This window comes from Mesoplodon densirostris, chromosome 4, assembly GCF_025265405.1.
Source record: "Mesoplodon densirostris isolate mMesDen1 chromosome 4, mMesDen1 primary haplotype, whole genome shotgun sequence".
Taxonomy (NCBI): Eukaryota; Metazoa; Chordata; class Mammalia; order Artiodactyla; family Ziphiidae; genus Mesoplodon; species Mesoplodon densirostris.
Window position 1 is genome coordinate 141,640,088 of NC_082664.1, and position 25,921 is coordinate 141,666,008.

The 25,921-nt window shown below is 38.2% G+C and overlaps 1 protein-coding gene across 3 annotated transcripts in view; it reads left to right on the forward strand.

The window, feature by feature from the left end:
• The window catches only part of DMXL2 (Dmx like 2), a 163,264-nt gene that overhangs the window by 107,092 nt on the left and 30,251 nt on the right, over positions 1–25,921 (forward strand). For all 3 annotated transcript variants that reach the window (XM_060097340.1, XM_060097341.1, XM_060097342.1), the window contains 4 exons: positions 7,913–8,082; positions 13,209–13,306; positions 13,746–13,911; positions 15,244–15,508. In XM_060097340.1, coding sequence (XP_059953323.1) covers positions 7,913–8,082; positions 13,209–13,306; positions 13,746–13,911; positions 15,244–15,508 — 699 coding nt within the window. The remainder of the gene's footprint in view (positions 1–7,912; positions 8,083–13,208; positions 13,307–13,745; positions 13,912–15,243; positions 15,509–25,921) is intronic.

Here is a 25,921-nt window from a genome sequence, read left to right on the forward strand (position 1 = left end):
TTTTCCTCTAAGAGTTTGATAGTTTCTGGCCTTACATGTAGGTCTTTAATCCATTTTGAGCTTATTTTTGTGTATGGTATTAAGGAGCATTCTAATCTCATACTTTTACAAGTACCTGTCCAGTTTTCCCAGCACCACTTATTGAAGAGGCTGTCCTTTCTCCACTGTACATTCCTGCCTCCTTTATCAAAGATAAGGTGACCATATGTGCATGGGTTTATCTCTGGGCTTTCTATCCTGTTCCGTTGATCTATATTTCTGTTTATGTGCCAGTACCATACTGTGTTGATTACTGTAGCTTTGTAGTATAGTCTGAAGTCACGGAGCCTGATTCCTCCAGCTCCATTTTTCATTCTCAAGATTGCTTTGGCTATTCAGTGTCTTTTGTGTTTCCATACAAATTGTGAAATTTCTTGTTCTAGTTCTGTGGAAAATGCCAGTGGTACTTAGATAGGAATTGCATTGAGTCTGTAGATTGCTTTGGGTAGTAGAGTCATTTTCACAATGTTGATTCTTCCAATCCAAGAACATGGTATATCTCTCCATCTATTTGTATCATCTTTAATTTCTTTCATCAGTGTCTTATAATTTTCTGCATACAGGTCTTTTGTCTCCTTAGGTAGGTTTATTCCTAGATATTTTATTCTTTTTGTTGCAATGGTAAATGGGAGTGTTTTCTTAATTTCACTTTCAGATTTTTCATCATTAGTGTATAGGAATGCCAGATATTACTGGGCATTAATTTTGTATCCTGCTACTTTACCAAATTCTTTGATTAGCTCTAGTAGTTTTCTGGTAGCATCTTTAGGATTCTCTATGTATAGTATCATGTCATCTACAAACAGTGACAGCTTTACTTCTTCTTTTCTGATTTGGATTCCTTTTATTTCCTTTTCTTCTCTGATTGCTGTAGCTAAAACTTCCAAAACTGTTGAATAAGAGTGGTGAGAGTGGGCAACCTTGTCTTGTTCCTGATCTTAGTGGAAATGGTTTCAGTTTTTCACCATTGAGGAGGATGTTGGCTGTTGGTTTGTCATATATGGCCTTTATCATGTTGAGGAAAGTTCCCTCTATGCCTACTTTCTGCAGGGTTTTTATCATCAATCAGTGTTGAATTTTGTCAAAAGCTTTCTCTGCATCTATTGAGATGATCATATGGTTTTTCTCCTTCAATGTGTTAATATGGTGTATCATGTTGATTGATTTGTGTATATTGAAGAATCCTTGCATTCCTGGAATAAACCCCACTTGATCATGGTGTATGATCCTTTTAATGTGCTGTTGGATTCTGTTTACTTGTATTTTGTTGAGGATTTTTGCATCTATGTTCATCAGTGATATTGGCCTGTGGTATTCTTTCTTTGTGACATCTTTGTCTGGTTTTGGTCTCAGGGTGATGGTGGCCTCGTAGACTGTTTTGGAGTGTTCCTCCTTCTGCTGTATTTTGGAAGAGTTTGAGAAGGATAGGTGTTAGTTCTTCTCTAAATGTTTGATAGAATTCGCCTGTGAAGCCATCTGGTCCTGGGCTTTTGTTTGTTGGAAGAGTTTTAATCACAGTTTCAATTTCAGTGCTTGTGATTGGTCTGTTCATATTTTCTATTTCTTCATGATTCAGTCTTGGCAGGTTGTGCATTTCTAAGAATTTGTCCATTTCTTCCAGGTTGTCCATTTTATTGGCATACAGCTGCTTGTAGTAATCTCTCATGATCTTTTGTATTTCTGTAGTGTCAGTTGTTACTTCTCCTTTTTCATTTCTAATTCTATTGATTTGATGAGTCTGGCTAATGGTTTATCAATTTTGTTTATGTTCTGAAAGAACTAGCTTTTAGTTTTATTGATCTTTGCTATCCTTTCCTTCATTTCTTTTTCATTTATTTCTGATCTGATCTTTATGATTTCTTTCCTTCTGCTAACTTTGGGTTTTTTTTTTTTTTGTTCTTCTTTCTCTAATTGCTTTAGGTGCAAGGTTAGGTTGTTTATTCAAGATGTTTCCTGTTTCTTAAGGTAGGAGTGTATTGCTGTAAACGTCCCTCTTAGAACTGCTTTTGCTGCATCCCATAGGTTTTGGGGTGTCATGTCTCCATTGTCATTTGTTTCTAGGTATTTTTGATTTCCTCTTTGATTTCTTCAGTGATCACTTTGTTATTAAGTAGTGTATTGTTTAGCCTCCATGTGTTTGTATGTTTTACAGATCTTTTCCTGTAATTGATATCTAATCTCATAGTGTTGTGGTCAGAAAAGATACTTGATACAATTTCAATTTTCTTAAATTTACCAAGGCTTGATTTGTGACCCAGGATATGATCTATCCTGGAAAATGTTCCATGAGCACTTGAGAAAATTGTGTATTCTGTTGTTTTGGGATGGAATGTCCTATAAATATCAATTAAGTCCATCTTGTTTAATGTATTATTTAAAGCTTGTGTTTCCTTATTTATTTTCTTTTTGGATGATCTGTCTATTGGTGAAAGTGGGGTGTTAAAGTCCCCTACTATGAATGTGTTACTGTCGATTTCCCCTTTTATGGCTGTTAGTATTTGCCTTATGTATTGAGTTGCTCCAATGTTGGGTGCATAAATATTTACAATTGTTATATCTTCTTCTTGGATCTATCCCGTGATCATTATGTAGTGTCCTTCTTTGTCTCTTCTAATAGTCTTTATTTTAAAGTCTATTTTGTCTGATATGAGAATTGGTACTCTAGCTTTCTTTTGAGTTCCATTTGCATGGAATATCTTGTTCCATCCCCTCACTTTCTGTCTGTATGTGTCCCTAGATCTGAAGTGGGTTTCTTGTAGACAGCATATATGTGGGTCTTGTTTTTGTATCCATTCAGCCCATCTGTGTCTTTTGGTGGAGCATTTAATCCATTTACATTTAAGGTAATTATCAGTATGTAAGTTCCTATTCTCATTTTCTTAATTGTTTTCGGTTTGTTATTGTAGGTCTTTTCCTTCTCTTGCGTTTCTTGCCTAGAGAAGTTCCTTTAGCATTTGTTGTAAAGCTGGTTTGGTGGTGCTGAACTCTCTCAGCTTTTCCTTGTCTGTAAAGGTTTTAATTTCTCCATCAAATCTGAATGAGATCCTTGCTGGGTAGAGTAATCTTAGTTGTAGGTTTTTCTCCTTCATCACTTTACATATGTCCTGCCACTCCCTTCTGTCTTGCAGAGTTTCTGCTGAAAGATCAGCAGTTAACCTTATGGGGATTCCCTTGTGTGTTATTTGTTGTTTTTCCCTTGCTGCTTTTAATTTGTTTTCTTTGTATTTAATTTTTGATTGTTTGATTAATATGTGTCTTGGCATGTTTCTCCCTGGATTTATCCTGTATGGGACTTTCTGTGTTTCCTGGACTTGATTAACTATTTCCTTTCCCATATTAGGGAAGTTTTCAACTATAATCTTTTCAAATATTTTCTCAGTTCCTTTCTTTTTCTCTTCTTCTTCTGGGGCCCCTATAATTCGAATGTTGGTGCGTTTAATGTTGTCCCAGAGGTCTCTGAGACTGTCCTCAGTTCTTTTCATTCTTTTTTCTTTATTCTGCTCTGCAGTAGTTATTTCCACTATTTTATCTTCCAGGTCACTTATCTGTTCTTCTGCCTCAGTTATTCTGCTATTGATCCCTTCTAGAGTATTTTTAATTTCATTTATTGTGTTCTTCATCGTTGCTTGTTTCCATTTTAGTTCCTCTTGGTCCTTGTTAAATGTTTCTTGCATTTTCTCTATTCTATTTCCAAGATTTTGGATCATCTTTACTATCATTATTCTGAATTCTTTTTCAGGTAGACTGCCTATTTCCTCTTCATTTGTTAGGTCTCGTGGGTTTTTATCTTGCTCCTTCATCTGCTGTGTGTTTTTCTGTCTTCTCATTTTGTTTATCTTACTGTGTTTGGGGTCTCCTTTTCGCAGGCTCCAGGTTCGTAATTCCCGTTGTTTTTGGTGTTGTCCCCAGTGGCTAAAGTTGGTTCAGTGGGTTGTGTAGGCTTCCTGGTGGAGGGGACTAGTGCTTGTGTTCTGGTGGATGAGGCTCATCTTGTCTTTCTGGTGGGCAGGTCCACGTCTGGTGGTTTGTGTGTGTCTGTTGCCTTATTATGATTTTAGGCAGCCTCTCTGCTAATGGGTGGGGTTGTGTTCCTCTTTTGCTAGTTGTTTGGCATAGGGTGTCCTGCACTGTAGCTTGCTGGTCGTTGAGTGAAGCTGGGTGTTGGCGTTGAGATGGAGATCTCTGGGAGATTTTCGCTGTTTGATATTAGGTGGAGCTGGGAGGTCTCTTGTGGACCAGTGTCCTGAAGTTGGCTCTCCCACCTCAGAGGCACAGCCCTGACTCCTGGCTGCAGCACCAAGAGCCTTTCATACACACGGCTCAGAATAAAAGGGAGAAAAAGTAGAAGGAAGGAAAGAAAGAAAGAAAGAAAGAAAGAAAGAAAGAAAGGAGAAAGAAAGAAAGGATAAAATAAAATAAAGTAAGATAAAATAAAATAAAGTTATTAAAGTAAAAAATAATTATTAAGAAAAAAAATTTTTTTAAGTAAAAAACCAAAAGACAAACAGAAATGGACGGACAGAACCCTAGGACAAATGGTGAAAGCAAAGCTATACAGACAAATTCTCACACAGAAGCATACACATACACACTCTCCAAAAGAGGAAAAGGGGAAAAAATAATATATCTTGCTCTCAAAGTCCACCTCCTCAATTTGGGATAATTTGTTGTCTATTCAGGTATTCCACAGATGCAGGGTACATCAAGTTGATTGGGGAGCTTTAATCCGCTGCTTCTGAGGCTGCTGGGAGAGATTTCCCTTTTCTCTTCTTTGTTCGCACAGCTCCAGGGGTTCAGCTTTGGATTTGGCCCCGCTTCTGCGTGTAGGTCCCCGGAGGGCGTCTGTTCTTCGCTCAGACAGGACAGGGTTAAAGGAGCCGCTGATTCGGGGGCTCTGGCTCATTCAGGCCGTGGGGCAGGGAGGGGCACGGATGCGGGGCGAGCCTGCGGCGGCAGAGGCCGGCATGACGTTGCACCAGCCTGAGGGGCGCCATGCGTTCTCTCGGGGAAGTTGTCCCTGGACCCCGGGACACTGGCAGTGGCGGGCTACACAGGCTCCTGGGAGGGCAGGTGTGGAGAGTGACCTGTGCTCGCACACAGGCTTCTTGGTGGCGGCTGCAACAGCCTTAGCTTCTCATGCCCATCTCTGGGATCCGCGCTGATAGTCGTGACTCGCGCCCGTCTTTGGAGCTCCTCTAAGCAGCGCTCTTAATCACCTCTCCTCGCGCACCAGGAAACAAAGAGGGAAGAAAAAGTATCTTACCTCTTCGTCAGGTCCAGACTTTTCCCCGGACTCCCTCCCGGCTAGCCGTGGTGCACTAGCCCCTTCAGGCTGTGTTCACTCCCCCAGTCCTCTCCCTGGGATCCAACCGAAGCCGGAGCCTCAGTTCCCAGCCCCCGCCCGCTCCGGCGGTGAGCAGACAAGCCTCTCGGGCTGGTGAGTGCTGGTCGGCACCGATCCTCTGTGCGGGAGTCTCTCCGCTTTGCCCCCCGCACCCCTGTTGCTGCGCTCTCCTCCGTGGCTCCGAAGCATCCCCCCTCCGCCACCCGCTGTCTCCGCCCGCGAAGGGGCTTCCTAGTGTATGGAAACCTTTCCTCCTTCACAGCTCCCTCCCACTGGTGCATGTCCCGTCCCTATTCTTTGTCTCTATTTTTTCTTTTTTCTTTTACCCTACCCAGGTACGTGGCGGGGGGTGGGGGGGGTTGGTTCTTGCCTTTTGGGAGGTCTGAGGTCTTCTGCCAGCGTTCAGTGGGTGTTCTGTAGGAGCTGTTCCACGTGTGATCTCTGCGTCTTACTCTTCCGCCATCTTCCCCCTCTCCCCTGAAAATTCTTAATTCTTGATAAATATTGTGACTTTCAGAAAGACCATGCTCATTTACATTCCCAGAACCAGTGTTTGATGATGCCCAAACTCAACTCATTGCAACACTTGATATTATCATTTAAAACAATCTACGCCATTTGGAATAGGTTTAGAAAATGGTATCTCAAATTTTAGTTTTAAAATTTAAAATTTTAGTTTTAAATTATGGTAATATGGTACTGAATCACTTAATGACAATTGTGTATATTGCCTAGGGAGACCTAAAACACCTCAAATTTTTAAAGCTTTGTCAAATTCCATTTTCCCTTTGATACAGTTAAAACATTGGAGATGAGAAAAGTGACTGCTATTGTTAGGTGATGGTCCAGGGAAAAACTTAAGTAGCTAGTAGACAAGCTAAGAAGAACAGAGATATATTGCAAAGAATAGCCTGCCATTGGTAGGCAAATAAAAATAAGTGCCTGCTGGTGCTCCTTGTTTTTTTCTTCCTAATACCTTTTTTCACTTCTAGTAGTTAGATTTCCAAATAGAGTTACTGCTCTCTTAATCTTCTTTCTGAACCAAATTCCTCTGACATGTCTGTGTGTATTTTTGTTTCCTTTTAGTCATACCAAAAATGTAATCAACCAAATTTCGTTTAAGGGTATAGAATATACTTTATATTGTTACTTTATATTAAAATTTTTATATCAGCAAAAGTGTGCATTTTGCATTGCCTTATAATAGCAATTTCTAAAGCAAAGTGTTAGTTTTTTTATAGTTATTTCATTCAGTGATTATTTCTTGAATCAGACAGATTTAAATAGAGAATTAATCTGCTTTTTAGGTTCTGAAAAAATACAAATTGATGTTTTTAAGTTTTGTCCATTTTCCCCCTAAATTTATAGTGACAGTTAAGGCTTGTTGCATTGATTTTGTGATATGATTTCAAACACAGTATATAAATGTTATCAATGAGGAATTTAGAAGACTTAAGATTATTATTTAAAATGGTCCTAATAGTTTTTTTAATACTTTCCGAAGGAACTGTTGGGAAGCAGTAATTGTTAGAAAAGCTTTAAACTATATGGAAAATCTATATAGTAGTTGTTAATGAAAAAAATTATATGTGGTAATATTGATAGCCTTACAGCATTGGGAGTCCTGTGTTGTAATGTGACTATCAGACCATCATTGACCTCAGGCATTTCTTTGTTTCCAAAGGGATTCTAATAGGTGGCTGATTCGACTAACCTGGCTTCTTTGCTGGGATCCTTGGGGTTCTTCACAGTGGCATTCCCACCATCTAACATCACTCCTTGGTTCACTTCTCTCATGTTTCTTCTTCACCTGCTCTAAGTGGAGTAAAGTGTTATCAGTTGTTCAACTGTTGACAAACTCACTGAGGGTGTCACTAAACCCTATTTGTTGCCTCTAAATACAGCCTAGATCCCTGTCAGTCTTTTACCAGGGCATAAAAGTGTTTGCCATATGCCATCAGTAATTAGGCCGCTTTAAACTCTTTTTAACTGAGGCACCAAAGGCAGAGGAATGTGCCTCCTGACTATTCTTCCCCAGAACTCTCATCAAGTTTAAAGCTTGCTTTGAAGTGATATGTAGCTCCTTGGCCGGAGGGATGAATGGGGCAGTTTTCCATATCCAGTACTGAAGGATATGGTCTGCAAGCAAGTGGCACTGTGAAGCAACATCCACGAACATGGACCAACATATTTTGACTTGACCAGAGCTTTTACTCTTGATCAGTTTGGTGTGTGTACATACATATGAATGGCTTGATATTCAAATATCTTTCTTTCCAGCAATTAAGTTTTAGTGTCTCTATTCTTGCAGTGAATACGTTTCAGAATGATTTTGGTTTTGTGTATCCTGTCAGTGTTCTTGTATGTAGAAGCTTGTACTATAAAATCCTGAATGATGAAATCTTTTGATACTTTTTTTCAGCTTGAAAATTCTTTCCAGAATGAATAAATACATGATTATGTAAAAAATTGGTTTTGTTTTTGTTTTGATATAGTTCTGAAATTTATTATTTTGTATTTCTAATTTAGGTGTGTCTACTTGCCATTTTGCCTGGGCTTTTCATTCTGAGGCTGAGGAAGAGCTGATTAATATGATTCCGGCAATTCAGAGAGGGGACCCTCAGTGGTCTGAGTTAAGAGCTATGGGAATAGGTTGGTGGGTCAGGAATATTAACACTCTTCGAAGATGCATTGAAAAGGTAACTTTACTTCATTGGATTTTGAAGTTAAGTCTTTTCTTAAAGCATAAAAGATATTATCTTCCAGAAAACCTGTGGTGAGGGATTAGTATGTACATCTTGAGATCTTGAGAACTTCTTAAATAAAAATTTTTGGACCTTTAAAACTAAAACTTGACCTTTATAAAATGTCCAAGCAGTATATCAATTGTCTTTTGCCATATATACTAAATATATAATATTTATGGAACAGATATTTTCTATCAGTTGGGGTGCATCCTAGTTTAAGAAAATACAAACTGTATGTCAGTTACGTACATTACATAGAAAAAAAGGTTCTATTTATTCATTCATTCATTCATTCATTTATTTATGCATGCTGCACTGCATGGCTTGCGGGATCATAGTTCCCCCACCAGGATGGAACCCGCACCCCCTGCAGTGGAAGCACAGAAACATGGAGTCTTAACCTCTGGACCGCCCGAGAAGTCCCAAATCATTCTTTTTATATAAAAGATTCTCTGCATGGCTAGGTTAATAAATACCAAACTTCCTGTGCACTTTTAAAATACCATTCAAAAAATTTTGATTTGTGTGCACTTGAAGAACATATCTATGGCAGCAAATGACACATACTATAAATTTCTTTTTTAACTTATTTAATTAATTTTGTTTTTGCCACGTTGGGTCTTTGTTGCTGTGTGTGGGCTTTCTCCAGCTGCGGCATGCAAGGGCTACTCTTTGTTGCGGTGCGCGGGCTTCTCACTGCAGCGCTTCTCTTGTTGCAGAGCATGGGCTCTAGGCGCTAGGGCTTCAGTAGTTGTGGCAAGTGGGCTCAGTAGTTGTGGCGCATGGGCTTAGTTGCTCTGCGGCATGTGGGATTTTCCTGGACAAGGGATTGAACCTGTGTCCCCTGCATTGGCAGGCGGATTCTTAACCACTGCGCCAACAGGGAAGTCCCCTCATGCTATAAATTTTAAAATGGGTTTTTGGAATCCGTTTTCTAGTAGAAAAAAAAATTGTTAAAAAGTTTTTAGTAGAAGCTGAAAATTCTTTCAGTGTTACAGAAACTAACTGTTATTGAGCACCTTTTGTGTACCAGGTTTGGTTCTAGTTGCTTTTCATAAATTATTTCATATAATCTTCTCGTCAGCTGCATGTTACCATCTTGATTTTCCACCTGATAGAACTACGACTCAGAGAGGTTGGGTAACCAGCCCAAACTCCCATCATGTAAAAGTGTTAGATTTAGTCTGTGCCCTTCCTACTCTGTCGTGATTAGGAGAGTGGGATTGTCATTGTTTTGTTTACTTTTAGGAGTCCATTGAAATTCTCAGAAGTACAATTAATGATACTACATTTGTGGAGTATGAATTCATTTCTCCCAAGAGGAATTTATTCCTCTACAGTAGTAGTTTCTAAATTTTAGTGTTTGAAGAATCACCTGGCAAACTTGTTTGAAACACACATCCCTCACTTCCACTCTCAGAAGTTTTCATTTAGTAGGTTGGAGGTGGTAGGGCTGTGGCATCTTCATCCGAATTAGCATCCTGTGATTCTGGTGTTCATGGTCCTCACATCACAGTTTGAAATGTAAGTGTAAAAGTGTCATTTTCCTGCTACATGTAAGGCTGCCAATAATATATAAGTATTTCTCTTCTCAAAATAGGCAGATGTAAGAAGGAATTTGTTCTCATACCAACCAAGAGATGTAGTTTCTGATGTACAGGGAAATTAATTGTTATAGCATATAAATTACACAATATCTACATTAATTTTTTTTTTTTTTTTTGGCCATGCCACACGGCTTGTGGGGTCTTAAGTTAGTTCCCAGACCAGGGATTGAACCTTTGCCCTCGGCAGTGAAAGCACCGAGTCCTAACCACTGGAAGTCCCCGTTAAATTTTTTTCATATCCCAAAGCAATGGAAAAAGAGGAGGACATATTTTATCTGAAATGTTCAGATGTTGCCTACAAAGTCTCTTCAGTTTCTTGTCATCAGTGTGTTGTGTCATTATAATTGAGTATTTCTGATATATACATATGATTTATTTCCACAAGTAATTTGTCTCTTAAAATTAAATCAAAAGGATATGTAAAAATTTCCCCTTGAAATATATGTTATATTGGGTTGGCCAAAAGGTTCATTCGTTTTTTTTCTGTAGGATGGCTCTAGTAGTACTTAGTTGTCCTCAACTTCATTTGAAACAAATTTTTAGATTGTATTGTGACAGCTGTCGTATCAGCACAGATTTACAAAAACGCTTATCAAAATTGGTGAATTTTTGTGTAGCCATTTTAATATTGAAGATAGAAGGAAAAAAGCAACACTTTCGGCATATTATGCTTTATTATTTCAAGAAAGGTAAAAACACAACTGAAACGCAAAAGAAGATTTGTGCAGTGTATGGAGAAGCCTCTGTGACTGATCAAACATGTCAAAAGTGGTTTGCGAAGTTTTGTGCTGGAGATTTCTCGAGAAGTTGGATGATGCTCCACAGTCGGGTAGACCAGTTGAAGTTGATAGAGATCAAATCGAGACATTAACTGAAAACAGTCAACGTTATACCACGCGGGAGATAGCCAGCATACTCAAAATGTCCAAATCAAGCGTTGAAAATCATTTGCACCAGCTTAGTTATGTTAATCGCTTTGATGTTTGGGTTCCATGTAAGTTAAGCGAAAAAAAACCTTCCTGACCGTATTTCCTCATGTGATTCTCTACTGAAAGGTACCAAAAACGTTCCATTTCTAAAACAAATTGTGATGGGTAATGAAAAGTGGGTACTGTACAATAATGTGGAATGGAAGAGATCATGGGGCAAGCGAAATGAACCACCACCAACTACACCAAAGGCCGGTCTTGATCCAAGGAAGTTGATGTTATGTATATGGTGGGATTGGAAGGGAGTTCTCTATGATGAGCTTCTTCCGGAAAACCAAACGATTAATCCCAACAAGTACTGCTCCCAGTTAGACCAACTGAAAGCCGCACTTGACAAAAAGCATCCGGAATTAGTCAACAGAAAACACATAATCTTCCATCAGGATAACGTAAGACCACATGTTTCTTTGATGACCAGGCAAAAACTGTTACAGCTTGGCTGGGAAATTCTGATTCATCTGCTATATTCTTCAGACATTGCACCTTCAGATTTCCATGTATTTTGGTCTTTACAAAGTTCTCTTAATGGAAAAAATTTCCATTCCCTGGAAGACTGTAAAAGGCACCTGGAACAGTTCTTTGCTCAAAAAGATAAAAAGTTTTGGGAAGATGGAATTATGAAGTTGCTTGAAAACTGGCAGGAGGTAGTGGAACCAAAACGGTGAATACATTGTTCAATAAAGTTCTTGGTGAAAATGAAAAATGTATATTTTATTTTTACTTAAAAACCAAAGGAAATTTTTGGCCAGTCCAAAAACTCATTAGCTGAAGATGAATAAAAATTCTTGTAAGAATTATTAAACATTGAAGTACTAAGTTAAATGATTGAAGGCAGAGAAAATACTGAAAAAGGGGAAGAGGAATAAAAGCATTTTTGTGATGTGATTTTAGGTGTCTTTCCCCCTCTTTACCATGCTTTGGTAGCTTCCTGCTCTACCGTCAGTCAGTGTTCATTAATAAAACATCCATTGTTTTTTATCGTTATGCCTCTCCACTTAGTTATTTGCAAAGGTTATATCAGTATCTTTGAGAAATATGTGGTCTGTATGGTACTGTATTCAAAACTGTATGATTATGTACAACAGTGTTACTGGCTTAATAATTTTTAAACTTCCATTGAGTTGATTGGTTCTTTATAAATTCAGCAACTTTGGTCATATGGCTCAAAGGAGGTTATCAGTTATGGTGCAAGGGGAATTATGTATTCATTAAGGCTTTTTCTCATGGAATTTCTAAGAACTAAAATTTGAAAGCCCTTCAAAATAACGGAGCTTCAACCACCTGTATTTTAATTACATGCCAGAAAGAATGTGTCAGTCCTTCAGAACTGTCAGCATTTGATTGAAAAATACTGGAGGGCTTCCCTGGTGGCGCAGTGGTTGAGAATCTGCCTGCCAATGCAGGGGACACGGGTTCGAGCCCTGGTCTGGGAAGATATCCCACGTGCCACGGAGCAACTAGGCCTGTGAGCCACAACTACTGAGCCTGTGCGTCTGGAGCCTGTGCCCCGCAATAAGAGAGGCCATGACAGTGAAAGGCCCGCGCACCACGATGAAGAGTGGCCCCCGCTCGCCACAACTAGAGAAAGCCCTCGCACAGAAACAAAGACCCAACACAGCCAAAAATAAATAAATAAAAATTTAAAAAATACTGGAAAATTTTGTTTAAAGAAGAAAACTAAAACATTTATTTTTGTCTGTATTTTAAAAAATGTGTGTGTATGCATGTGCATGAGTATAACTGATATTTATTTACAGTTGTCTGTATCAATATTAGTTGAGAGAGCTTTAAATTGTGAAATCACATATACGTACCATAGAAGTCAGCATTTTAACTTTTACAAAACATTAAGAAATTTAATATGTCTAATTTTCAAGAAAAGGTCTCACTGGGAATTCCCTGGCGGTCCATGGTTAGGACTCTGTGCTTCCACTGCTGGGGGCCCGGGTTCGATCCCTGGTTGGGGAACTAACTTCCTGCAAGCTGTGCAGCACGACCAGAAAAAAAAAAAAAAAAAGAAAAGAAAAGGTCTCACCTATCAAATATTCTGCATTCTTTATTGTTTCCTATGTTAGACAGTTTTATTACTACCTGGGTTCTAATCCCTTTTACACCCCTTACTTACTGTGTGACCTTACGCAATTCACTTAACCTCTTTATGTCTCAGTCACCTCATGTGTAAAATGGGGATAATAATAGTACCTCTTGGATCATGGTGATTCAGTAAGATAAGTGAAAGGTGTGTAGTACATGGTAAGTAGTCAGTAAATACTAGTTGCTGTTATTAGTTTTATTGTAATTACTGGTATACAAAGGGTTATTTCTAGGAGCACGTATTATAAGCTACTGGCGATTGTGGAATAGAGTCAGCTCTTCCCATCTGCATAGTTTCTGTCAGCCATGGAAGTAGTAGGGAAGCATTAATCGTTGTAATTTGTTTATCAACTAGTTAATTCAGTATAACTTTTTATTGACTGTTTAGGTTGCCAAAGCTTCTTTTCAAAGGAACAATGATGCCTTGGATGCTGCATTATTCTACCTTTCAATGAAGAAGAAAGCAGTAGTGTGGGGTCTGTTTAGGTAAATTTCCTCAACACTTAATATGGTTTAATGGAATGAAGATTGTGCTGTGACTTAGAAACATAATGCTTTTGAAAGTACTTAGATAAATCAGTTTCCTTTTTTGTGCCTTGATTCCTTTATCTGCAAAACAGATAGGCAGAATATCATTTGAACTTAAACTAAAGAGTGGGATATTGTTAAAAATAAGTTGATAAAAGCACTTTGGAAAGTAAGAGTGCACTTGCTTCCTATTCATGTATACATAAGGTATTTTGAGTTTTCTCCTTATTAGAAGAAATGAAGAGAAGCTTAATAACAAATACCTACCACTAAAGTTGTTATTGTTCTTCTTTTAGATGGATGTTTGAGGTTTTCATTTTCTATTTTTATATATTCTGCAAAGGATTAAAACTTTTAAATTTGGTTTAACCACTGATGTTTGTGCTCTGGTTCCCAGGTCACAGCATGATGAAAAAATGACAACATTTTTCAGCCACAACTTTAATGAAGATAGATGGCGTAAAGCCGCTTTGAAAAACGCTTTCTCTTTACTTGGAAAACAACGCTTTGAACAATCTGCTGCTTTTTTCTTGTTAGCTGGTTCATTGAAAGATGCCATTGAGGTATAACTAAGAAAACATGCTATGAAATACCTGTAAGAGCTTGAAAACCTGGGAAGATCATGGAGGAGACTGTAATGTTTGGTCATATGTTTGTAAGGATAGAGGGTAGAGAATAACTACAGAGATTACTAACTTAAATAGTAGCACAATGATAATGGAATTATAAATAAATACATGTAGAAACATAAGTGAAAAATTTTATATAGAGAATATTGCATTTCAAGATAAGTATATGTATTTCAATTATAAGTGTATGGAAAAAATGGTTTATGAATATCTTTTTCCTGACCATCTTGTGATTCTGAACTATTTAAGTATGTATAGGTCACAATCTCCTTACTTCGTGTAGACAGGCAGATATTTTAAGTTCTTTTTCTTCTAAATGAAATTCATAGATAAGGAACTGAGATTGCAATTTATACTGTTTTGAAATGTAGTCTTAGATATTGGAAGGTGAATGGGAAGAGGTAAAACTTCGCATTTTTTGATACACAATCTTGGTAGCTGATTAAGAGAGTAATTACAAATATTTCTGTTGTTTATGAGATATTCCTTTTAGGATACCTAATTATAATGAACAATCCAAACAGGTGAAGGAAAAACATAATTGGAAATAATACATCATAGAAAAAATAGGAAATATCCAACGAAGTGAAAGTACTTTATGTTTAGAATTAGTCATATTTTCAGAATTATCTCAGATATATGATTTTTTAAAGTAACAAATATTTATAATTTTGAAATGGGAAGTTTAGCCTAGAAGATACTCAGGCAAAGAAGAGAAATGTTGATTGAGTGAGAGATGCTCGTATTGCCTGAATGACCTCAGATTCTCAGATGAGTAGCTACTTTAGAATATAAACTCAGAGAGAGTAAGAATAGAGTATGTGGCTTTATTTCTTAAGTTATTTGCTATGTAAGTAGAAGATTCTTTTAAAATTGTAATAATTATGTTTATATGGAAATATATTTGGAAATTAAGAGGAACTGATGTATATAAATTCAGATGTCATAAGTGGTATTTAATTTAAAGATGAATGTTATTTGAATTGATCTAAGTCTGAGATGGTGTTGATATACTTCGTTTTATGCATTTTTTATAAATGATCTTTCTAGGCTGGAAGCTACTAAGTTCTAGTTTCTTAATCTTCCTGCTATTCCTTAATCTCCTTTCAAGCAGGTATTTAACTACCCTTCACTGTCTCAACCTCTGGACCTCTTCCCTCCACTGTGAGAACATAAATAGTGGATAATTTCAGGATATCAGTTGGATATTTCATATCTCTAAATAATTATCATTAAATAAGTATTTCTTAATATTTAAATTTATAGGTATGTCTTGAAAAAATGGAAGATATCCAGCTAGCCATGGTAATTGCCCGTTTATATGAATCTGATTTTGAGACTTCATCCACTTATCTATCCATCCTAAATCAGAAGATTTTGGGCTGCCAAAAGGATGCCTCAGGATTCGATTGCAAAAGATTACATCCTGATCCTTTCTTACGTAGTCTTGCGTACTGGGTAATGAAAGATTATGCCCGAGCCTTGGACACGTTATTGGAACAAACACCAAAGGAGGATGATGAACATCAAGGTAGAACATTTTGTGGATTTCTCTTTTTCTTTTTTAAAAGAAGACAGTTTCTGAACTGATGTTCACTTAGATAATACACACACACACACACACACATACCCCACACACAACCAATCATTACCAGATTTACTTTTCAACTTTGAGAAATTAGTATCAAAATTTCTTGTGCAGCTAAAGGTTTAGTCACTATCTGTAATTGAATCTAGCATTTTGTTATCATAATTTGAGTAGTGAAAGAAGACTTCACACACATTTTTACTCTCATAGCTATATATCAAGGCATATAAGATTACCATACTATTCTAATTTCATATATATTAGACTGAAGCATACAGAATGTTTCCACATTACACAGCTCTTTCTATGTATCACAATAGCCGGTTTTCTAAAACAGTGTAAATTTTGGCTGTTACACATATTGGTTTAGTGTATGGGCCTACAAAAACTTTATTCTTGTGTGGCAAACTTTCTTTCCTCTTAGTTATCCCAAATAATTTAGATTTTTAAAAGCATTTGGAAGGTATCTAGCAGCATTGTTTGCAATAATTTAAAAAATGGAACATTTTAAGTATTCATCAATACAATAGTTATATAAATTATAATATATCCATACTATAGAAACGATGTGCTATTAAAAATGGGGTAGAGTGATGTGTTAATGTATGCTGTATTATTAAGTGAAAAAGTAAGATATAGAACAATATGGTTCTTGTTGCACTTTATGTATATATGTCATACATATACACATGTGTGTGCACACACATACTGTGTCTGGTTCCCACTCCCTCTCCATTTTTTGTTTTTGGGAACAAATCACAAGAAACTACCGGCACTGATTATCGTTTGGGAATAGGAGTGGGGAGATACAAGCTTTTACTTTTCATTTTGTACTTTCCATAGTTATAATTTTCTAGCCTGTTATTTTTATTACATATTATTTTTAAATACTAAAAGCTTACATGAATAAAGAGATTCAGGCTCAATTTTTACTTTCTTCTTTACAAAAAAGAACTATAATATTTTAATACAGTAGTCCCACCTTATCCACAGGGATTATGTTCCAAGACTCCCAGTAGATGACTGAAATTGTGGATAGTACCAAATCCTATATAAACTATGTTTTTAAAATATATATATATGATAAAGTTTAATCTATAAATTAGGCACAGTAAGGGATTAACAATGGTGACTAATAATAAAATAAAATAGAACAATTATAACAATATGCTGTAATGAAAGATGTGGTTTCTCTCACTCAGAATCTTATCATACAAATTTATTGCCTTTTGCATCTTAACTAAGCACTTACCATGCACTGTGCCCATAACTTTTGCAGTTTGAGGTTAAACAGAAAAACTAGCATGAATTTCTTTTTCCTGCTTCACAATTTCATGGCCAGAAGATTCATTCTGACCATAGATCTTAGTACCCTCAGCTTACAAATTTTTTACTTTCCTTATTAAATAGAGAACTTTCAAATTTTCACTTAAAGGAAGCGCTTATGGCTTCTCTTTGGCATAGATGAACTGCCAGCATCACTACTCTTGCACGTGGGGCCGTTATTAAGTATTATAAAATGAGGGCGACTTGAACACAAGCACTGTGGTGCCATGACAGTGTATCTGATAATCCATGTGGCTACTAAATGACTAATGGGTGGAATACTCTGGACAGGATGGAGCGAGATTTTTGTCATGCTACTCAGAACCACTCGCAACTTAAAACTTATGAATTGTTTATTTCTGAAATTTTCCATTTAATATTTTTGGACCTCAGTTGACCTCAGGTAACTGAATCCATGGAAGGCAAAACTGCAGATAAGGAGGGACTACTGTAAATATTTTTAAATTTATTTAAAGGAAAAGAAATAAAACCTTTAGAAGAAAAATAAATATCTGACCTACCCAGGTAATTTTAATGAAATGTACACATTTTTACAGAGGAAGATTCTGTTTATTTCTTAATCTTTTCCAGGTTAACTTTTAAAAGGTTGTTATTGGGGAAATATTTATGTATACATAAAAGAGTGAATGATATAATGAAAGTCTGTGACTCTATCATCCAGTTTCAGTAGTTATCAACTCATAACCAACCTCGTGTCATATATATATTCCCATCCTTTCCACACCCTCCCATTCTCAATACTGTATAGATTCATTTTGAAGCAAACCCAACAGATCATTTCATCTGTGAATATTGCAGCATGCATCTCTAAAAAATAAGGACTCTTTAAAAAACAATAACACGTAACAATTTTATTAGTAATTAAATACTCAGTGTTCAAATTTCCCTGATTCTCTCATAAATTCTTATACAGTTGATTAATTTGAAACAAGATCCAAATGATGCCTATATATTGTGATTGGCTGAGGTGCCTCTTATGTCTGTTTTGATCCATATTTAGTTACCCCTCTCCCTCTCCCCCAGTTTATTTGTTAAAGAAGTCGGATTGTTTGTCCTGTAGTTTTTTTTTAACATCTTTATTGAAGTATAATTGCTTTACAATGGTGCATTAATTTCTGCTTTATAACAAAGTGAATCAGTTATACATATACATATGTTCCCATATCTCTTCCATCTTGCGTCTCCCTCCCTCCCACCCTCCCTATCCCACACCTCTGGGTGGTCACAAGCACCGAGCTGATCTCCCTGTGCTATGCGGCTGCTTCCCACTAACTATATATTTTACGTTTGGTAGTGTATATATGGCCATGCCACTTTCTCACTTTGTCACAGCTTACCCTTCCCCCTCCCCATATCCTCAAGTCCATTCTCTAGTAGGTCTGTACCTTTATTCCCGTCTTACCCCTAGGTTCTTCATGACATTTTTTTTTCTTAGATTTCATATATATGTGTTAGCATATGATATTGGTCTTTCTCTTTCTGACTTACTTCACTCTGTATGACAGACTCTAGGTCCATCCACCTCACTACAAATAACTCAATTTCGTTTCTGTTTATGGCTGAGTAATATTCCATTGTATATATGAGCCACATCTTCATTATCCATTCATCCGATGATGCACACTTAGGTTGCTTCCATCTCCTGGCTATTGTAAATAGAGCTGCAGTGAACATTTTTGTACATGACTCTTTTTGAATTATGGTTTTCTCAGGGTATATGCCCAGTAGTGGGATTGCTGGGTCATATGGTAGGTCTATTTGTACTTTTTTAAGGAACCTCCATACTGTTCCCCATAGTGGCTGTACCAATTCACATTCCCACCAGCAGTGCAAGAGGGTTCCCTTTTCTCCACACCCTCTCCAGCATTCATTGTTTCTAGATTTTTTTTTTTTTTTGCGGTACGCGGGCCTCTCACTGTTGTGGCCTCTCCCGTTGCGGAGCACAAGCTCCGGACGCGCAGGCTCAGCGGCCATGGCTCACGGGCCCAGCCGCTCCGCGGCACGTGGGATCCTTCCACACTGGGGCACGAACCCGTGTCCCCTGCATCGGCAGGCGGACTCTCAACTACTGCGCCACCAGGGAGGCCCTGTTCCTAGATTTTTTGATGATGGCCATTCTGACCGGTGTGAGATGATATCTCATTGTAGTTTTGATTTGCATTTCTCTAATGATGTTGAGCATTCTTTCATATGTTTGTTGGCAATCTGTATATCTTCTTTGGAGAAATGTCTGTTTAGGTCTTCTGCCCATTTTTGGATTGGGTTGTTTGTTTTTTTGTTATTGAGCTGCATGAACTGCTTGTAAATTTTGGGGATTAATCCTTTGTCAGTTGCTTCATTTGCAAATATTTTCTCCCATTCTGAGGGTTGTCTTTTGGTCTTGTTTATGGTTTCCTTTGCTGTGCAAAAGCTTTGCAGTTTTATTAGGTCCCATGTGTTTATTTTTGTTTTTATTTCCATTTCTCTAGGAGCTGGGTCAAAAAGGATCTTGCTGTGATTTATGTCATAGAGTGTTCTGCCTATGTTTTCCTCTAAGAGTTTGATAGTTTCTGGCCTTACATGTAGGTCTTTAATCCATTTTGAGCTTATTTTTGTGTATGGTGTTAGGGAGTGTTCTAATCTCATACCTTTACATGTACCTGTCCAGTTTTCCCAGCACCACTTATTGAAGAGGCTGTCCTTTCTCCACTGTACATTCCTGCCTCCTTTATCAAAGATAAGGTGACCATATGTGCGTGGGTTTATCTCTGGGCTTTCTATCCTGTCCCATTGATCTATATTTCTGTTTTTGTGCCAGTACCATACTCTCTTGATTACTGTAGCTTTGTAGTATAGTCTGAAGTCAGGGAGACTGATTCCTCCAGCTCTGTTTTTCATTCTCAAGATTGCTTTGGCTATTCGATGTCTTTTGTGTTTCCATACAAATTGTGAAATTTTTTTGTTCTAGTTCTGTGAAAAATGCCAGTGGTAGTTTGATAGGGATTGCATTGAATCTGTAGAGTGCTTTGGGTAGTAGAGTCATTTTCACAATGTTGATTCTTCCAATCCAAGAACATGGTACATCTCTCCATCTATTTGTATCATCTTTAATTTCTTTCATCAGTGTCTTATAATTTTCTGCATACAGGTCTTTTATCTCCTTAGGTAGGTTTATTCCTAGATATTTTATTCTTTTTGTTGCAATGGTAAATGGGAGTGTTTCCTTGATTTCACTTTCAGATTTTTCATCATTATTGTATAGGAATGCCAGAGATTTCTGTGCATTAATTTTGTATCCTGCAACTTTACCAAATTCATTGATTAGCTCTAGTAGTTTTCTGGTAGCATCTTTAGGATTCTCTATGTATAGTATCATGTCATCTGCAAACAGTGACAGCTTTACTTCTTCTTTTCCGATTTGGATTCCTTTTATTTCCTTTTCTTCTCTGATTGCTGTAGCTAAAACTTCCAAAACTATGTTGAATAAGAGTGGTGAGAGTGGGCAACCTTGTCTTGTTCCTGATCTTAGTGGAAATGGTTTCAGTTTTTCACCATTGAGGACTATGCTGGCTGTGGGTTTGTCATATATGGCCTTTATCATGTTGAGGAAAGTTCCCTCTATGCCTACTTTCTGCAGGGTTTTTATCATAAATGGGTGTTGAATTTTGTCGAAAGCTTTCTCTGCATCTATTGAGATGATCATATGGTTTTTCTCCTTCAATTTGTTAATAAGGTGTATCATGTTGATTGATTTGTGTATAGTGAAGAATCCTTGCATTCCTGGAATAAACCCCACTTGATCATGGTGTATGATCCTTTTAGTGTGCTGTTGGATTCTGTTTGCTTGTATTTTGTTGAGGATTTTTGCATCTACGTTCATCAGTGATATTGGCCTGTAGTTTTCTTTCTTTGTGACATCTTTGTCGGGTTTAGTATCAGGGTGATAGTAGCCTCGTAGAATGAGTTTGGGAGTGTTCCTCCCTCTGCTATATTGTGGAAGAGTTTGAGAAGGATAGGTGTTAGCTGTTCTCTAAATGTTTGATAGAATTCGCCTGTGAAGCCATCTGGTCCTGGGCTTTTGTTTGTTGGAAGAGTTTTAATCACAGTTTCAATTTCAGTGCTTGTGATTGGTCTGTTCATATTTTCTATTTCTTCCTGATTCAGTCTTGGCAGGTTGTGCATTTCTAGGAATTTGTCCATCTCTTCCAGGTTGTCCATTTTATTAGCATAGAGTTGCTTGTAGTAATCTCTCATGTTCCTTTGTATTTCTGCAGTGTCACTTGTTACTTGTCCTTTTTCATTTCTAATTCTGTTGATTTGGGTCTTCTCCCTTTTTTTCTTGATAGGTCTGGCTAATGGTTTATCAATTTTGTTTATCTTTTCTGAGAACCAGCTTGTAGTTTTATTGATCTTTGCTATCCTTTCCTTCATTTCTTTTTCATTTATTTCTGATTTGATCTTTATGATTTCTTTCCTTCTGCTAAATCTGGGGGTTTTTTGTTCTTCTTTCTCTAATTGCTTTAGGTGCAAGGTTAGGTTGTTTATTTGAGATGTTTCCTGTTTCTTAAGGTAGGATTGTATTGCTATGCTAAACTTCCCTGTTAGAAATGCTTTTCCTGCATCCCATAGATTTTGGGTTGTCCTGTCTCTGTTGTCATTTGTTTCTTGGTGTTTTTTGATTTCCTCTTTGATTTCCTCAGTGATCACTTCGTTATTAAGTAGTGTATTGTTTAGCCTCCATGTGTTTGTATTTTTTACAGATCTTTTCCTGTAATTGATATCTAGTCTCGTAGCGTTTTTGTCAGAAAAGAGACTTGATGCAATTTCAATTTTCTTAAATTTACCAAGGCTTGATTTGTGACCCAAGATATGATCTATCCTGGAGAATGTTCCATGAACACTTGAGAAAAATGTGTATTCTGTTGTTTTAGGATGGAATGTCCTATAACTATCTATTAAGTCAATCTTGTTTAATGTATCATTTAAAGCTTGTGTTTCCTTATTTATTTTCATTTTGGATGATCTGTCCATTGGTGAAAGTGGGGTGTTAAAGTCCCCTACTATGAATGTGTTACTGTCGATTTCCCCTTTTATGGCTGTTAGTATTTGCCTTACCTATTGAGGTGCTTGTATGTTGAGTGAATACATATTTACAATTGTTATATCTTCTTCTTGGATCGATCCCTTGATCATTATGTAGTGTCCTTCTGTGTCTCTTGTGATAGTCTTTGTTTTAAAGTCTATTTTGTCTGATATGAGAATTACTACTACAGCTTTCTTTTGATTTCCATTTGCATGGAATATCTCTATTCTGTCCCCTCACTTTCAGTCTGTATGTGTCCCTAGGTCTGAAGTGGGTCTTTCTTTGACAGTGTGTATATGGGTCTTGTTTTTATATCCATTCAGCCAGTCTTTGTCTTTTGGTAGGAACATTTAATCCATTTACATGTAAGGTAATTATCAATATGTATGTTCCTATTACCATTTTCTTAATTGTTTTGGGTTTGTTATTGTAGGTCTTTTCCTTCTGTTGTGTTTCCTGCTTAGAGAAGTTCCTTTAGCATTTGTTGTAAAGCTGGTTTGGTGGTGCTGAATTCTCTTAGCTTTTGCTTGTCTGTAAAGGTTGTAATTTCTCCATTGAATCTGAATGAGATCCTTGCTAGGTAGAGTAATCTTGGTTGTAGATTTTTCCCTTTCAGCACTGTAAATATGTCCTGCCACTCCTTTCTGCCTTGCAGAGTTTTTGCTGAAAGATCAGCTTTTAAACTATGGGGTTTCCCTTGTATGTTATATGTTGTTTTTCCCTTGTTGCTTTTAATATTTTTTCTTTGTATTTAATTTTTGATAGTTTGATTAATATATGTCTTGGCATGTTTCTCCTTGGATTTATCCTGTATGGAACTCTCTGTGCTTCCTGGACTTGATTGACTATTTCCTTTCCAGTATTAGGGAAGTTTTCGACTATAATCTCTTCAAATGTTTCTCAGTCCCTTTCTTTTTCTCTTCTTCTTCTGGGACCCCTATAATTCGAATGTTGGTGCGTTTAATATTGTCCCAGAGGTCTCTGAGACTGTCGTCAATTCTTTTCATTCGTTTTTCTGTATTCTGCTCTGCAGTAGTTATTTCCACTATTTTATCTTCCAGGTCACATATCCGTTCTTCTGCCTCAGTTATTCTGCTATTGATTCCTTCTAGACAATTTTTTATTTCATTAATTGTGTTGTTCATCATTGTTTGTTTGCTCTTTAGTTCTTCTAGGTCCTTGTTAAACATTTCTTGTCTTTTCTCCATTCTATTTGCAAGATTTTGGATCATCTTTACTATCATTACTCTGAATTCTTTTCCAGGTAGACTGCCTATTTCTTCTTCATTTGTTTGGTCTGGTGGGTTTTTACCTTGTTCCTTTATCTGCTGTGTGTTTCTCTGTCTTCTCTTTTTTCTTAATTTACTGTGTTTGAGGTCTCCTTTTCCCAGGCTGCAGGTTCATACTTCCCGTTGTTTTTGCTGTCTGCCCCCAGTGGCTAAGGTTGGTTTCAGTGGGTTGTGTAGGCTTCTTGGTGGAGCGGACTTGTGCCTGTGTTTTGGTGGATGAGGGTGGATTTTGTCTTTCTGGTGGGCAGGACTGTTTTCCTTGGGTGTATTTTGGTGTGTCTGTGACCTTACTATGATTTTAGGCAGCCTCTCTGCTAATGGGTGGGGTTGTGTTCCTGTCTTGCTAGTTGTTTGGCATAGGGTTTCAAGCACTGTAGCTTGCTGGTCATTGAGTAGAGCTGGGTCTTAGTGTTGAGATGGAGATCTCTGGAAGAGCTTTTGCATTTGATATTACATGGAGTCAGGAGGTCTATGTTGGACCAGTGTCCTGAACTCAGCTCTCACACCTCAGAGGCATATGCGTGACACCTGGCCAGAGCACAAATACCCTGTCACCTACACGGCTCAGAAGAAAAGGGAGAAAAAAGGAAACAAAGAAAAATAAAATAAAATAAATAAAGTTATTAAAATAAAAAATAATTATTAAAAAATTAGGGCCTCCCTGGTGGCGCAGTGGTTAAGAGTCTGCCTGCCGATGCAGGGGATACGGGTTCGTGCCCCGGTCTGGGAGGATCCCATATGCCGCGGAGCGGCTGGGCCCGTGAGCCATGGCCGCTGGGCCTGCGCATCCGGAGCCTGTGCTCCGCAACGGGAGAGGCCACAACAGTGAGAGGCCCACATACCGCAAAAAGAAAAAAAAAAAAAAAATTAAAAAGTAATAATAAAAGAAAGAACGAATAGAGCATGCAAACCAAAAAAACAAATCCACCAGTGACAGTAAGTGCTAAAAACTATGCTAAAAAAGCCCAAAAAACAAAAAATGGATAGACAGAACCCTAGGACAAATGGCAAGGCTATACAGACAAAGTCATTCGAAAAAGGACACACATACACACTCACAAAAAGAGAAAAAGGAAAAAAATATATATCTATATATATAAAAGGAAAAAAAGGAGGATGAAAGCAACCAAATCAATAAGGCTACCAATGATAATCAACCCTAAATACTAAACTAAGATAAACATAAAGCCAGGAACAAATTAGATGCAGAAAGCAAATCCCAAATCTACAGTTGCTCCCAATATCCACCACCTCAATTTTGGGATGATTCGTTGTCCGTTCAGGTATTCCACAGATGCAGGGTACATCGAGTTGACTGTGGAGATATAATCTGCTGCTCCTGAGGCTGCTGGGAGAAAGTTCCCTTTCTCTTCTTTGTTCGCACAGCTCCTGGGGTTCAGCTTTGGATTTGGCCCCGCCTCTGCGTGGAGGTTGCCTGAGGGTGTCTGTTCTTTCCTCAGACAGGACGGAGTTAAAGTAGCAGCTGATTAGGGGGTACTGGCTCACTCAGGCTGGGGAGAGGGAGCGGTACGGATGTGGGGCGAGCCTGCGGCGGCAGAGGCCAGCATGACGTTGCACCAGCCTGAGAGGCTCGCCGTGTGTTCTCCCAGGGAAGTTGTCCCTGGATCACGGGACCCTGGCAGTGGCGGGCTGCACAGGCTCCCGGGAGGGGAGGTGTGGAGAGTGACCTGTGCTTGCACACAGGCTTCTTGGTGGCTGCAGAAGTAGCATTAGCGTCTCATGCCCGTCTCTGGGGTCCGCACTGATAGCTGCGGCTCATGCCCATCTCTAGAGCTCGTTTAGGCAGTGCTCTGAATCCCCTCTTCTTGCACATCCTGAAACAGTGGTCTCTTGACTCTTAGGCAGTTCCAGACTTTTCCCCGGACTCCCTCCCGGCTAGCTGTGGCACACTAGCCCCTTTCAGGCTGTATTCATGCAGCCAACCCCAGTCCTCTCCCTGGGATCTGACCTCCGAAGCCCCGGCCTCAGCTCCCAGACCCCGCCCGCCCCAGCGGGTGAGCAGAGAAGCCTCTCGGGCTGGTGAGTGCTGGTCGGCACCGATCCTCTGTGCGGGAATCTCTCCGCTTTGCCCTCCGCACCCCTGTTGCTGCGCTCTCCTCCGCGGCTCCGAAGCTTCCCCCCTCGGCCACCCGCAGTCTCCACCCGCAAAGGGGCTTCCTTGTGTGTGGAAACCTTTCCTCCTTCACAGCTCCCTCTCAGAGGTGCAGGTCCCATCCCTATTCTTTTGTCTCTGCTTTTTCTTTTTTGTTTTGCCCTTCCCAGGTACGTGGGGAGTTTCTTGCTTTTTGGGAGGCCTGAGGTCTTCTGCCAGCGTTCAGTAGGTGTTCTGTAGGAGTTGTTCCACATGCACATGTATTTTTGATGTATTTGTGGGGAGGAAGGTGATCTCCACGTCTTACTCCTCCACCATCTTGAAGGTCTCCCTCTTTGCAGTTCTTTTTGTTTTGATAGTATATCCCACTAAGGATGTTCAGTCAAACTACTTATATTTTTTTTAATTACTTATTTTTAAGTCACTTTATAGTTCCTGTCTTGTGGTTATGCTACCAACTTGATACAAAGAATAATTTGTTTAATTTTGCTTTTGCTTTTATTGTGAATTTTTAAAAATTAATTTTAGAATTATATAAAATGTTG